At 40.6% G+C, this 15,555-nt stretch overlaps 1 protein-coding gene across 1 annotated transcript in view; it reads right to left on the bottom strand.

Annotated features, from left to right (window-relative positions):
* LOC108287341 (copine-4-like) overlaps nt 1–13,439 on the bottom strand; it is a 126,386-nt gene extending 112,947 nt beyond the window's left edge. Inside the window, exon 1 of the mRNA XM_037730347.1 lies at nt 13,231–13,439. Within this exon, the coding sequence (XP_037586275.1) occupies nt 13,231–13,283 (53 nt within the window). The 5' untranslated portion in view covers nt 13,284–13,439. The remainder of the gene's footprint in view (nt 1–13,230) is intronic.
* Nucleotides 13,440–15,555: the final 2,116 nt, after the last annotated feature.

The raw sequence follows: 15,555 nt of genomic DNA on the forward strand, positions 1-15,555 counted from the left end.
CATGATCTCAGCTCACTGCAACCTCTGCCTTCTGTCTTCAAGAGGTTCTCCTGCCTCAGCCACCTGAGTAGCTGGGATTACAGGCACACGCCACCACGCCGGGCTAATTTTCGCATTTTTAGTAGAGATGGAGTTTCACTATGTTGGCCAGGCTGGTTTCCAACTCCTAACCTCAAGTGATCCATCCACCTCGGCCTCCCAAAATGTTGCGATTACAAGTGTGAGCTACCGTGCCCTGCCCTGGGGTCTTCAATAATTATTGAGTGTGTAAAGCAGCCCTGAGGATCAAGTTTGAGCAGCTTTGTTTTAGTGAAAGGACTGTACATTTTGGAGCAAAATGGTCAAGGTTTATTTTATTTTATTTTGTCTCTTCTGTCTCCCACTTGCTATGTAATCATAGCCAATTTACTTAGCGTCTCTGGTCTTCTATTTTTTATATATCAGACTAATCACTTCTATAATTATTTGCTCAAGCATGTCTTCTTTGCTGAAACATAATATCCAGAAGGTCAGGATGTTTTTTCCATCCTACAGCACCAAAGCCTAGCACAGCACGTCACATGATACATGATAGGGTCTCAATAAATAATCATAAACTGATTGACAGGGTGGTTGTGAGGCTTAAATAGAATTATGTGTATAAAGTGCTACATAAGGTACCTGGCAGTTGGCAAATGTCATAGGTGCTCAGTAAATGCCAGATCCCTTTCTTCGCCACTAATACTGTTCTCAACTGTACCACACAGGAGAGAAAATTCACGGCTTGTCTATATGAAGTAAATATTTGAGGCACTGTTTCCCTAAGTGTGGTGTCCACACTAGTAACATCAATATCACCTAGGAAATTGTTAGAAATCAAATTGTTTTTCTCCTACCCTAGACCCACTGAGTAAGAAGTTCTACAGGAAGGGTCCATCACTCTGGGTTTTAACAAATCCTCCAGGAGATTCCGAGATTCTGATTCATCCTCAAGTTTGAGAGCCATGGCTTGAAGATAGGATTTTATGCCAGTAACATTTTAGACTTTCGCAACAAAGAGATGCCCAATACATTATCTAATGCTGGCAACCTAAGATCCTTTTGGGAAAAGGGCAGGGGAAACAAAGTCAAATACAATAAATTTCTGCTGCTGGTCTTGGAGGGGGGAATGATTGATTTTGCATTCTGGTGGTGTTCCTGGGACCAGTACTAAACATACCTTGCATTTGAAATAAAGCTGGAACCATCAGAAACAGAGGAAGTTTTATCTTAGAGAAACTCCAGTACAATCCTTGAGTCACCTTTTGTGGCTGGGCATAAAATTTTGTGAGTGAGAACAGGGAGAGAGGAGGGGAGGGGAGAAGAGGTAGAAGAAAGGTAAATAATTCAGTAGTTATGAAAAGCATACATTTTTGTTGCTGATATCTATCATACTTTCATAAACACATTCCTAATTTTCACAATTCCCCTGCAACACAGCAAACCACTACCATTAAGGTAATTAACTACTAATAAGCCTCTAGTTTGTGAAATATGCCACCAGCAAATAATAGTTGCAATCTGCACAATTTCCAAGTGACAGCAAGATTCACAACCATCTTATTACACAAACAGAATCATCAATCTCATTTTATATCTGTGAAAGCTGAGCTTTAACAGGTTAAGCAGAGCTGAAATTCAAACCTAGGAATTCCTGACTTAAAATTTATGCCATTCACCAATAAACGATCCTACCTACCCATAAACAACACACAGAATAGTCTTCAAATATAATGGAGCATATTTGAGGTGAGGGCTATGATTTAAAATCAATGCGTAAAGTACAAGACACACATAGTCAAAATAATCCTTGAAAAAAATCTTATACATGTTTCACGAAGTACAATGTATGTTGTATTACAGATACAATTATGTGCAGTGGTAACGTGTCTACATAACTTCATATGTTAATTTAGATTATATGATAAAGAGTCAATAATCGAAATACAATAAGAATATTTTGAATAAATGAGAGCAGGTGTAGAATCTATTTTGAGTAAGTTAAAGGCATGCTTTGCCTGGATGCAGGCTATCTGCTAAGGGAATGGAGATGCACCCAGAGTGACAGACGGAGGATACTAAAAAGTTCTAGGTTCTCTGGAGTCACATCAAGAAGTATGATATACAGCTGCTACTTGGAAAATTTGCAACTTGCTACAGACATGGGCACATCTATGAATACCCATGTTACAAGGCACACGACACAGGGGTTGAAGCATAGACAGGCCATAAGTGGGTATGATAAGGGGAATCAACTTTAACTTGGAGAATCCAAGCCTAAGAAACAAAGATCATATGAAGCATGGACTTGATACATGTGCCCTGGTCTTGGAATTGGGATAGAGATCCCTATTTACAGTCCCAACCTAAATTTGGTTCCTCTTCCTCCGCCATTGCCAGTGCTTTGACATAGATCAAATTATTTAAAAAACAGTACTAATAATATCTAGCCCACAGAATATATACTTCTATGACTGTGTATATATTTATATTTATATAATTAAATAATTTTATTTTCTGCAAGATAAGCATATTATCTGAAATAAATTAACATTGCTTTTTAAAAAAAAGTACTATATCCTACTTTAAGTCTTCTCAGGAAGGACAGAGAGCAAGGTTGGGAAAGTAGGGAAAAAATTAGTGCACACATATGGTGAGTCAAGGCCTCTTTTCTATATATATACAGCTTAATCTCCATTTTTACAAATGAGGAAATAAGGCACAGAGGAGTTTAGTAATTTTCCCAAAGCAAAACAGCTATTAAGTGGCAGAGCCAGGGTTCAAACTAAGTATATTTACTTTTAAAGCTTAAGCCCTTTTCATAATAAAACTTAACAAATATTTGTCTCTATCAAACTGCATTGCAGCCCAGTGATTTTTTGGCACATTTCCTGATATGAGTGAGGAAAAAAAGAAAAAGTTCATTCAGTCAACCAAAAGTTTTGTTTAGCAACTACTAGGTACCTAGCACTGTTTGGGGTTCAGTTGTAAGCAAGACAGAGAGAGCCCTGATGCCCTGAAGCATGAAGTAGAGAGGAGAAGGGACTGCGGAGTGGCATGGGCCAAAGAAGAACACAGGACCAGGAGTGAGGAAGCCTTTATCTCGCTGCTGTAACTTGGCCACCAACAAGCTTGGGCAAGTCATTTCACCTTGCTGAGTCTCTGGCTTCTCAAATGGAAAATGGGAGAGATATGCATAATTTTATGGGATTGCCAAGCTCTCACATTCTCTGATTCCTTAAGAGGCATTTCTTTTCCCATCTTTTTAAAATTAAATCAGGTTAGGAGCTATAATGAGTGTTATTCGTTGACAAAAAAAAATCAGCTATTTCCATTTTCTTCCTCTTATTATGCCTTTTCTCCAACATGATTCACAATCAGTCAAGTCATGGAATATAAAGTGCTCCAAGCCGAAGAAGTCTGACCATGGCTCCTGAGGAGCTCTGCAGTCTGCCCGGCCAGGCAACATTAACATGCAGGATCAAAGGAGCTCACCCATCCCTGGTTTCACATTTGCACAATGTCAGGTGCAAAACTCCTTGACTTTTCCATTTTGACACTGAAATTTATGTCTCTAAGTTACTTGTTGAATCAACTGCTTCAAAGATAACAAAGACATCACCTCAGTCATCTCACAATGCTAGTGCCTGCTAAGATATTAAAAGCCTTCTTTGTCTTTAATGATAAAGCAATGTTTTTGGTCATTCTATTGTACTTATTACTTTTCATTTTTATGGATATTTGTATGAAATGCACCTTTCAATATTTTTAAAACAGAATTCTTATTTAGATGATTTCAGAACCATCACTTAATGGTAAAGCTTCCTGGTGATGGTTGTTATATTTCTATCACATTTCCTTCCAAATTATTTTCTGTTTAAATAAATAAAGTCAATTATTTAGGCATTTATTATGATCTTGATGACACTGCTATATACAGGGCATGGCACGGGTTAATTAGATTTGAGAATCCTATCAGCACTGTTAAGAATATATATAAAGCAAAGTGCCTGCCAACCCCTCCACTTCTCCCTCAAAATTACCTTCTGTCCACCTCATTCCTTGAAATGCAGGGAGAGGAAAAACACCTTAGTGTAACAGGACTTGTAAAGGAACACTGCCCAGGTCCTTTGAGACAAACCAAACGTCTCCTTTATCTCTTACCCAGCACCATTTGTTCATCTCTCTCCTCACACTTAACACCACTGTTTCAATGTTTCTTTTCACCAGTCAGCCTGCCCCTCAGGTCTTCGTGTTTGTCCCCAGTGCCTAACACAGCTTTTGACATAAATGCTGTGACAAATTATTGTTCAACAGATGGATGAATGAGACCCTTCTGCTGAGGGGGAAGAGGTAAGAGATGGGATAAGAGGCCCATTCAAAAATAAAACGGTGATAGCTAATAATGATCACAGTGAACCTGTATTAAGCTCCATTGTATGCCAAGCTCCTATGTATATATGATTGCTAACCTTTAACAAAAAGGAAAAATGGCGAAAGTAATTTTATTTTCTCTTCTTATAGATCTGCACTGTTTTAGTAAGGTGGCCACTAGCCACGCAGGAGCATTAAGCACTTCAAATGTGACAAATCTGAATTAAAATGTGCTATAAGTATAAAACTACATGCTAGATTTCAAAGATTTAGTACTAGAAAAAAGAGTGTAAAATATCTCAATAATCTCTGTATTGATTGCATGTTGATTTTTTAGATATTGTGTTAAGTAAAAGACATTAAAAAAAAAAAGGGTGAAGTTTGGGGAGAACTCCCAAGAGAATGGGCAGAGGAACTAGCATTTGTCTACCCACTAAAATGCCAGAAAACACCTCACATTTACAACAATTACCAGCTCCATTTTCCAGATCCTAATACTCAGGTTAAGTGATTTACCCAAATGCCTGTATCTTGAAACCTGTCGCCCAGATCTAAACCAGGTATTTCTGGATCCAGAGTTCTGACAACAGGACCAAATGTAAGGAAACCAAGGGCAATCAGACCCCAAAGAGGCCTTTCACCAGGAGTTCTGAGAGCAGTCAGACTGTCCAGCCACGGAGCAACCTAACCAGGCACTAGAAGAGATCACCAGATGCTCAGGGCAAAAAACCTTTTGTCCCCTCTCTGCAGCGAGGCAATCCAGGTTGGAGTGAAAGATGAACCTGGAAAAACCAATACCCCCGGGGCATATCTTGTGGTTAGGTCAAACTCCATTCTTCAACCTAGAAGCCCTGCTTATGGGTCTCGGAGGTGGACTCCGCTGGTGCTCCGGCGCCCTCTAGCGATTGTCCATTCTAATGCTCGTTCTCTCTGGTCCGTCTTTCTAGACTCACCAACTCCTAGGGCTTGCCCTACCCCGGACTCTGCTAGCCTGGTTTTATTCCTCCTCTACCTCAGGGTGTAATGAATTGCCCTGCAGAGGTTTGGGATATATTGGATAAGAAAGAGGTCTTCTGGTCAATATACCTTAAACCTGAGGTTTCTAGGGTTAACCCGAAATACTGTATTTCCCCCCTGACGTTTCCAAGGAGAAATGTATCTAGTTTCCTAAGTAATAAGAAAAACAAAGTTAGAAATACTATGTTCTGAGCCAAAGATGTAAAAGCAACATTTAAGAAAGTTTTCTCTTTCTGAATGTTTTAATGCCTTAAAACAGAATAAAGGATTTCCCTGTGTGTTTCTGGAACTGTAAACACTCATAGTCTCTTTATTTTATTGACTCAATTGTGACATTTTAAATAGATAGCTAAGTCTATGCATGAGCAATTTTTCACAGAACATGCACATTAACAGAGATGGCTGCAGATAATGACTTTGTACAAATTCAATCACATTTATTTGGTAAATATTGCACTGGCTCCAGGAGACAGCAATGTAATAAGTCCCAAGCCTACTCCTCCTAACACGCTAATGGTGGTGGGAGACACCCCCCCCACCCCCGCAATCATCCTAACTCATACTCAATAAAGATCAGCTGTGCACATGGTGCCAGAGATTGGCGCCACCGCTGTAATTATCTCCAGGGAACATGAGTTTCCTTGTGAGGGGAGTAATCAGAGGGTTGTTGAATGAGTCCCCTGATTTTGAGAAGTCTCTTATTTGAGTTTTAGTTCCACATTTGTCAAATTAAATAGCTAGAGTCAGTAGATGATTCCCAAGCTCTCTTCCAGTTTTGAGAGCCATAGATTCAAAGCAATAAAGTTGCTGTTCACAGTTTAGAGATAAGTCCATCACAGATCAGCTTAAATGGGCTCCCCTTCTAGCCCTATGACTAAAATCATAGGACTAGAATAAATTTTCCCAAAGAAAGCATCCTTATCGCTTTCTTATTGTCAAGACTTGCCTTCCAACCCCCAGTATTTACTGAGCTAAAAGCTGATAGTTCTCAAGAGGGTTTCCAAAGAATACTGTATAGCAGAGAAATAAAGGACTTCTAGGATGTGCCAGTTTAGGAGAAAATATACACAATATATAATATATATTTAGTAGTTCATACAGCAAGCAGCTCCCACATAACTGCAGTTTCTAGTACAGAAAAAAAAACCCGAAAGTATATGTAGGCACTACTATGTTTTTATTATGCCCTCACTAGTTTAGAAGATATTCACTGGTTGACTTTAAAACTAATTGAGCCCTTACTATAGCCTGTCTATTTCAAATAACATAGAAAACATAATGCATCTTACCTGACCTATTTATTGTGCTTGATTTTTTGATTTACCATCAACCTTTACATAAATACTTTATCCAAAAAATGGATGTGTAACCCCAACCTAAATTATTTTCATAATATGCTTCCCTCAAAATAAAATATTGTAAGTTTTTGGGGACACCTCAAAAAGAATTAAAATCAGTATTTTTTGCCATCTACATTCAATCAGGAGAAAGGCAACTCTAATATTATATGTTGAAAGACCAGTTTTAATGCACCAAAGAATGGTCTTGAACTACGTGACATTTTATTTTGAATGCATTTAAATTTTTCTATCCTGATATTTTGTAAATCTAGTGTACTGGCTACTGTTGCCAAGGAAATATGACTTTGGGTTACTGCATGGATCTCCATGCAGGGGTTTTTGTTTTTCTTTTAAAATATTAACATGACAAAAATGGAAAGATCAAATATGGAAAACAAATTTAGCCCTATCTCTCTTCAAAGTGCATGGAATACACTTTGATCTTGCACATCACTGATTAAAAAATACAAAGACTCATGAAGTGATTTTTCCCAACTAGTGTAGAGACTTTTTACCCAATTAGTAAAGTTGATATCATCAGAGTACTGGTCTCATTCTTTGTTTTGGATTCAGACCTCTCTGAAAGTGTGGGGCATTGATTACACACAACACTGGCTGCTCGTGGTCAATAAATTCATCTCTAAATGAAAAGATCCTTTCTTTATATGGGTAAAGGTAACATAATGATCTAGGGTGTTAAAGTTCAAAGAATTTTCAAAGTGAAGTCAGAAGAAGTCTTCGTGCAAACCTTATAAATGCATTCAGTATTAATTCCAAAAGATTCAAATGCACCTGAAAATGAAAATTCCACCACTAACCCATTTTTTTCATCTGTGATTGTTTCTTATAGTGAATATAACCTCAAGATTTTCAGTCATAATAATGGACTCAAATCACCTAATGATTAAAAAGAATCAAAGCTTTCTTCTATTTTTTTGGAATATTACATAAAACTCTATAAACAGATAACACCTTTACTTCCTAACTGAAATGAGGTGTTTTTAATTAGAAAGCCACAAGCAAATTAAGATACACTTTAGAACAAACACCTTTTAATTAAAACCTCTAAAAACAGGATCCCCTTAAGACAAACCAGTAATTCAACCAAAATGTCATGTTGCTACTGGAAACCTGGAGATAAACAGGAAGTCTTTTAATTTCTTTTTACAGTTAAGAAACAACTCAGAGCAACTATTTTCAAAGAAATATTTGGAAATTCCTGTAAAGCAATTATCTCACATTGGGAAGTCACTGTACCCCATCTGTGCCTTCTCCCAGTCAAATATGCTGGACCTGTGTCTGGGAGAATAAAAATAAAGCTGACCACTCACTGGAAAGGCATAGGTTTGATGGTCTTAGGAGTGTTCACTCGTTAACACATAAGTAGAGCTTTGGTTCAACTGTAGGCACTCTCTTCTCACACAATCATACAAAACTGCCCAGGGTTAAACATCTACTATTGCTATAGACCAATATATTCTTTCATGCAATGTTAATGGAAAATCATCTCATTCTGATGTGTTTTGATTTTGATCCTCTAAAACCATAAGAATCTTCCCATGTGAGATAAATGAGAAAATTTTGGCCTTTATCAGTATGCACTACTAACACAGGTGTTTTGACTGTATTTTCTAGCCCTCCCTCTATTTTTATGCACCTCTCTACCTGTGAGAACCTTTGACTTACTCTGAGTCCTGACCTGATAGAGTGACTTTGTCAGTCTCTCTTTAAAAATGGGCAGGTGAATAAAATGAGCTCAGCTTGGAAGCAGCAGCTCAGTAAGGGAAATGAAAATATCAGAAGTTATCTAATCACAGCCATAGCCATGCTGAGCTTCATCTTATCTTTTGGTTAATAAAAAGAAATGGGACCTTCCTAAACTTGAAGGGCATCAAATTAAGTTTTTGCTTGCCTCTGGCTTTTGGAAGATATATACTATGTGGTTTAACCAGTGTATGCTAACTACAAAAAATGGCGTGGATTCAAAACACCTATGTTATGGGAAAGTGTTCAGGTGTTTCATTTTTTGTTTGTTTTAATACAACGCAGAAAACAAAACACAAAGGCCTGTGAGAACAGGGATTGTTAAGCGAATAGAAGGGAGAAAAGAACACTTTGAGGTTAAGGTAATTGTATGTGTGTGTGCGCACCTGTGAATGAGCTGGGTTTAGTTTCATTTAAAGGGAACACATTAAAGTACCTTGGACAGTTGAAAAGTGCTGTTCAGGAAACAAAACCAAGTGAGCCAAGGAAAACCAGAACAATGCTTTCAAAATCCCTGGCAAAGCAGCAAGAGGATGAAGAATTGGTTTTGCATAGTTTTGAACCCAGGGCGAAAGGTGCTGAGGCATCTTTTCCCACAAGGCACTCACTCTCACACTCACTCTCACTCAAATCCTGTGAGTGTGAGAGTGAGTGTGTGTGTGTAGAGGGAGAGGTTCTCAGATGTTTTTCTTGCAAAGCTTCTCAGGGAACTCTCCCTTCCCCAGCCCCTCCCCCCTCACTCTGCTCACCTTTCCCCCCTCCACCTCCCAACCCCCGACATCAAGCCCTTCATAAGTTTGCCTCCCTTGGATCATCTCTGCCCCCTGTGATTTTCCCTGGAGCCTGACAGGTTCTGGGGTTGAAAGCCAGTCGGCCAAGGCGCCCCGGGGGCGCGGTCAGATTTGGAAAATAGAGTGGGAAATCGAGCCTTAAAGCCCACCAACTCCAAGATGAACGGGGAGCATTTTTCATCAGGGTTGAGCCTGCTCCTCACCGGATGGTAATCAGCACTCACTTGACTTGGCGTGGCCCAACTCCTAATTGACTCATTAACAGTTCTCGTGTGTCTGTGATACCACGCGGGGTCGTGATCTCCTTACTCAGCTGTGGCTTGGCTTCAGAGGTCCCTCATATCCCGTCCCCCGCCCCCTTTTCCCTCCGGCTACTTTATTCCACAGAGGAAGCAGCGCTGAAGGACTGGCTTGAATCAAGGCACTTGCAAGCCTATCGATTAGTTTTTAACGCTGAGAGCCCCTGAGGCAACTAAATATTATCAGAAGCTCATTGTCAGAAGTGTGGGGGAGGAGGTTGAGAGGCTGAATCCAACCGCAGCCAGGTCAAGTCACCGGACGGGACTACAATGTCCCACAGCTTTCTCACTGTCAGAGAGGAAGCTGCAACTTCAGCCCGGGTTCCCTCCCCCTCCCCCTCCCCGTTTTGAAAACTGTACCCCTTCTTCCGCCTTCGGGACGTCCCCTCCCCTGCCCGGTCTTCCTCCCCAACTCCATTCCCCCCACCCCACCCAGGGCGAGTTGGGTGGACGTCAGCAGGCGAGAGGTGGGGGAGGAAAGTTCCTTCAGATGAAAGACGACGCTTGCAGCTGCTTTTTTAAAACAACAACAGCAACGATACGCGAGCAAATGTGAGCGAGAATCGGTGCATCTCAAAAGTTGGTCGTGCTACGCAGCAGCCCCAACAGACTTTGCAATCACAGCGCCCCGGGAACAAGGGAATGAAGAGTTGGCATTGACTTACCTGGGTGTGCCAACCTGGAGGAGTGCAGAGAGAATTCAGCCCGGGACGAGGTCTGTCCCGCCCCCAGGACGCAAAATCCGGCTTTGGAGTGGGGGCGGCTGTGCTGTAGTTACGTGGTGGTGTGAGGGGCGTCGCACCTCCTTCCCCTCGCGTCCTCCGAGGCCAGTTTAGCAACAGCGGCTGGGAAAGGTGCTGAGGGCAGAGTTTGGTCTCTCCGGAAACCCTGACTCCATTCTCGGTGATGGCGGTGGGGGAAGAGGGTGAAAACGCTGGAGATGGCAGGTCGGCTCTGAGTTAACTCAGAGAGTAAAGAGGAGGGTACTGAGGAAAGAGGGAGGGGTAGAGAGGAGCGAGGGAGGGGAGGAGGACGGCAGGAAGAGAAGGGGATGAGCGGGTGGCGGGGAGACGGCAGCTTCTCACAGAGATTTCCACCTTCTGACGAAACCCATGCACCCAGCAACCCGGCAAGAGACTAGTTCGGAAACCTCCGCGCGAGCGCCCCCTGGGGGTTGCTGGCGGAGACGAGCATTGCCCCGGGAACCCGAGCCCCGGGCCCCGCCCAGGCCTTGGCGGCGGCGCTCTCCGTGGTCCTGCCGCGCTCACAGTCCGGGCTTTCTGCTCCGCTTCGTCGCTCCACTGGGCTCCTGGGGACACTTGATTTAGATCTCCAAGTGTTTGGTCTCCCTCTCTCCTCCAGGGTGGAGCTGTAGTATCGCGGCAGGGGTGCAAGGGGAATGGGAGTTACACTTTTTTTGCACACATTAAAGAAAACTTCTTGGATGGGTGCTTAACTCTCACCAGAAATGGTGGAGGTGTTGCTCACCTCTGTATCAGCCATGTCTACAAAAGCTTCAGGCGTATGGTAGAAGCCTGGTAATTATTTTTAGCAACTAAATGCATGAGTAAATTGATGGACAAAGAGTATTTTCTTCGACTCATAACGGGTTCTGAATACATCCACCTCACAAATAAGATAAAGAAATACTTAGGGCGTACCCATGCTTAAAGATAGATACCGATATGCTATCTTATGTAAGGAGTAACCACTTCCACATGTTATAAAGCACTTTAGAGAGAAAGCATGGCCTTCCTGTTTCAAACTTATTCAAATGCAGACAAATGAGCTTATTCAAATATAGGGCATTGTTTCTGATTATGTCTGCTACCATAGACAAACAAGAAAACTAAATACTCTCTGCACATTGATATTGTCAGACTCACAAATTGGACTTTGGAATTAATGAAGTAAAGTGAATGACAGTCTCTTTCTGACATTGGGATGGCATAGAGTGCATTACATCTAACATGGAGAGGAGATGGAAGATCTTCCTTCTCACCCTATTAAGGTGCTAACAAAGCCTGTCTTCAGGTTGGAGGGAATATCAGCCAAAATCATTTCACTAACCATAGAATTCTCAATTTCAAAGTCCAGAAAAGGAGAAACAATAGGGTAAGGAGCAGGACTCCCTCTTACTTGTTCTATAGAAGTAGTCAGAAAGATCTTTGATAAGCAGAGAGACAACCTTCAGAAAGAATACAAATAATATTTTTCTTCCTTCAGTCACCTCTAAAGCCTTTCTGAAATAGGATAATACTAAACATGGACCCTGGAAAGGACCTCAGAGAGCTTCTCTATACACTGAAACTACTTAAATCCTTGGATTTGCTTTGATTACAAAAACTTGGGTCACTTGGTTATGTATAAGTCAATCATTGTAACCTTTGGATATGGAACTACACTAATGGGCCAGGCCTTCCGCAATGTCTGGGAGTATGTGATGTCTTCTACAGCACTCCTGGAGCCAGGATGGAGCCCCACCTGATCTACACCCATTAAGAGTGTGACACAGAGACAATTCTCCAAGGGATATTCAGGGTCCTCCTACCAGGAAAGGGGAGATAGATGCTAAGCAGGTAAAACCAGCATTATGATTACTAAATGTGAAAATGTTAAGTCCAAAAATATTGCTTCCTGGTTTTGTTAAGAGGTAGCCTCAGAGATAAGCTCAAAGTTTGAGTTGGATTGAACTCAGATGAAGGGAAAAGAAGGAAATGTCATTATGCCTTTCCTTGCATGTTAGTTGTATCCTCTAAAATTTAATTTCCATGAAGGTGAGTAATATGTCTGTTTTGTTGTCTTGTTCATGATTATAGCCCCAATGCCTAGGAAGGTGTCTGCCATTTAGTAGGTAGCGAACAAACGTTTATAAAATTAAAAATAATGTAAATATCTTAGAGACCATTCAGCATAAACTTCTTGTATTATAATTAAGAGAAAAGGAATTAAGACGTGCTGCGCATGTACTATTTCCAGGCAATCTGTTAGGTACTCTACTTACCATCTCATTTAATTTTTACAACAACCTGCCCAAGAAAGTTTTACTATTTGTTTGGGTGGTTGAAATGACCAGACCAGGGAATACAATTAGTTCATGGGAGTCTAGAGGTTTTTCACTGAGGCAATCTCTAAAGGGGCAGCTAAGAATGGCTGAACACATGGACCACAGAGAGGTTACAGAGTCAAAGCTCATAGGGGAAAAGAAAAACAACATGGTTATCTTTGGCCCTACACATTAAAACCACAGATACACAAACTAAACACAATTCCACAACTTGTGACAAATAGGGTTTCCTTTGCCAGCAGGCTTCAGCTCCCTAATTAGAAACAAACAGTTGCCTGCATGCCAGTGTGCAGAAAACACATGCAGCTTTATGCCAGAAACTTGGAATTTTTTCTCAAGGCATGACACTGAAGGTAAATTCAAAGAGGCTTTTTACAGGGCACATAAAGCAGAATTTACTCCCATCTCTTACAGGAAATCAACAGTTCATCTGCACAAATGAAGATGTGTAACCAGCTAATAATCCATGTTTTCAATCACTGCCCCCACAGCAAGTTGCCCACCAGGCACAGTCCCCTCAACAATTGTAACACCAAAATCCCCTTGTCTGTATCACTTACCTCCTCCCAACTCTCCTTTTAATGGATTCTGAGCTGCTGGGTTCTACAGCCATGGTCAAATTTATCTAAAGACAAGCCAAGGAGCCACTGTGACACTGGTGTTCCCAAGTTGCAAAGGAGCATCAGCTCTGGGTAGATTCACTCGCCGGGTCTCTGTTTGATAACATAAGGGGAGGCATCCGCTCAGTGTCTTGTGCCAGTATGAAAGGCATCTCACCCATCAGTGTGACAAGTGAAATTCTGGAATGGAGCCAGGGAACAAAAGGGAAGAAATGTGGATTCATACCAGTGCAGTTGATACCATTTTTGAAGGAGAGCAGATGATGAAAGGGAAAAACAGGCAGAGAGTCAGTGCCCTGCATCAAAACCCTTGGATGCTTCCCTGAATGAGTCAGGGTGTGCATTTTGTTTTGAAATTGAATTCCTGTTTTCTTTTTCTTTTGAGCTGTGAGATGGTTACATATTCAATTACTCAAGGGAACTGCTGTAAATAACAGGATATATTTTTGAGGCTGTGGATCATGTAAGAACCTTGAATCTCACCCTAGGGCTATTTATAGCTTAAAAATTTGTTCTTTTTTCTATTTCAAATGATTTTTGAGAATTGACTGATATTCCTTCCTCTGGTGTTTCTCTATATGCCTGAGGTGTGATGCATTGCTGGAAAGCAGAAAGGAACACTCTAAGAAAGCACTTCTTCAAAGATGCTAAGAGTCAAGGAAAACTAACTTACATGTTCCAAGCTGATGCAGGAATTAAATATTCCACTGTCTGTCATTTTTTGTTTTATGGGAACCCTATACCACCTGTGGTGCCTCTAACACTGAACCTGTACAATGACAGGGCACTTTATACTTTTGTCTACCAATAGGTGGCATCAAAATCTCTCTAGCTTTTCATTCCTGTATTTTAAAAAACCATAGGCAGAGGGCATTTTCTTTCTGAGATTTTACATTTTATTATAAGTGATGTTATAAAGGCCACCAAATAGCTCTATATTATTTCAGAGCAGGTTTTCCTATTGCTCTATTAATGAGGTCTCTCAGTCGTCCCTCTGAGACTCACTTTTCTCATCATAAAAAGAAAGTATTTGAACTCCAGCTCCAAGATTCTGCTTTTCAGCTACATAATATCTTCCCAGACACACCATTTTCTCATGCCTGTGATAAACCCATTAGGACTCCAGTCCTCTGGGCTTAAGGAATATTAGCAGGCAGCTATCCCTTGGTTGCAGGGGCTGCTATTTGCCCAGCCTATATCCATTTTTGTTTTTCCTTACTAAGAAAAATATAATTTTGTGGAAGGTAGCAATGTGCTCAGCTCCAAACCTACATTTTCCAGCTTTTCTTGCAGATGGCGTAGTGATGTGATTAAGGCCTAGCTCTGCACTATTTATTATGGTAGCCACTAGATACATGTATCTATTTAAATTTAAATTTATTAAAATTAAGTAAAATTAAAAGTTCATTTTGTCAGTTCCACAAGTGACACTGTAAATGCTAAACAGTCATAAGTGGCTAGTAGCTAACATCTTGGATAGTTCAGATATAGAACATTTCTATCATTGCACAAAGTTTTGTTCTATAGCACTGATCTAGCCATTGAGATGTCAGTAGAAGTTATAGGGCAGTTTCTGCGAGGTTTTCAAAGGGAAGGAGATACTGAGTCAGCTGGAATGTACCTTTATCTCTTTACCTCTTCCTTTCTTTCTACCTGAAGGTTACGGTAAGTCAGCCATCATGTGACCATGAAGCGGCAAGCATTTGCCAAGGCAAGTTAAGCAGAAAGACAAAAGGAACCTGGGTCTTTGATATCATAAAGGCAACCACATTATTGTCAGCTGTATTATGAGAAAAACAAAATCTTCAATTGATTCAAGCCACTGTTTTCAGCTTTTTATTACGAATAGCTAAATATTATTTCCAACTGATGTACCATCAGAAACTTACCTGGACAGCTTTCTATTAATGACTGAAACAGCATGTGTCTTTCCAGTTTCCTTTACTTTGGTTAGAGTTGAAGACCCGACTCTGGCTATAAAGAAACAAAACAATGTATACACCACAAAGTGATGAGTATTAATCATTCATTTCAATATGCCCAATGGACCAAAAAAGGGGCAGATGGGTATTAATGATTCCCAAAATAAATAACCCCTATTTTATAATTTGGCTAAAGAGTAGCTTTGTATTTTCCCAGAAAAGAAGTTGGTGGGGGGAAAAAAAAAGATAATATTTGAATCTGTACTATAAGCTAGAAACTTGGCTGAACAATCTGACATTATCATATTTAATGTTCATGAAAATCCAATAACGTAACCATTCA

The sequence above is a fragment of the Cebus imitator genome, unplaced genomic scaffold, assembly GCF_001604975.1.
Source record: "Cebus imitator isolate Cc_AM_T3 unplaced genomic scaffold, Cebus_imitator-1.0 Scaffold340, whole genome shotgun sequence".
Taxonomy (NCBI): domain Eukaryota; kingdom Metazoa; phylum Chordata; class Mammalia; order Primates; family Cebidae; genus Cebus; species Cebus imitator.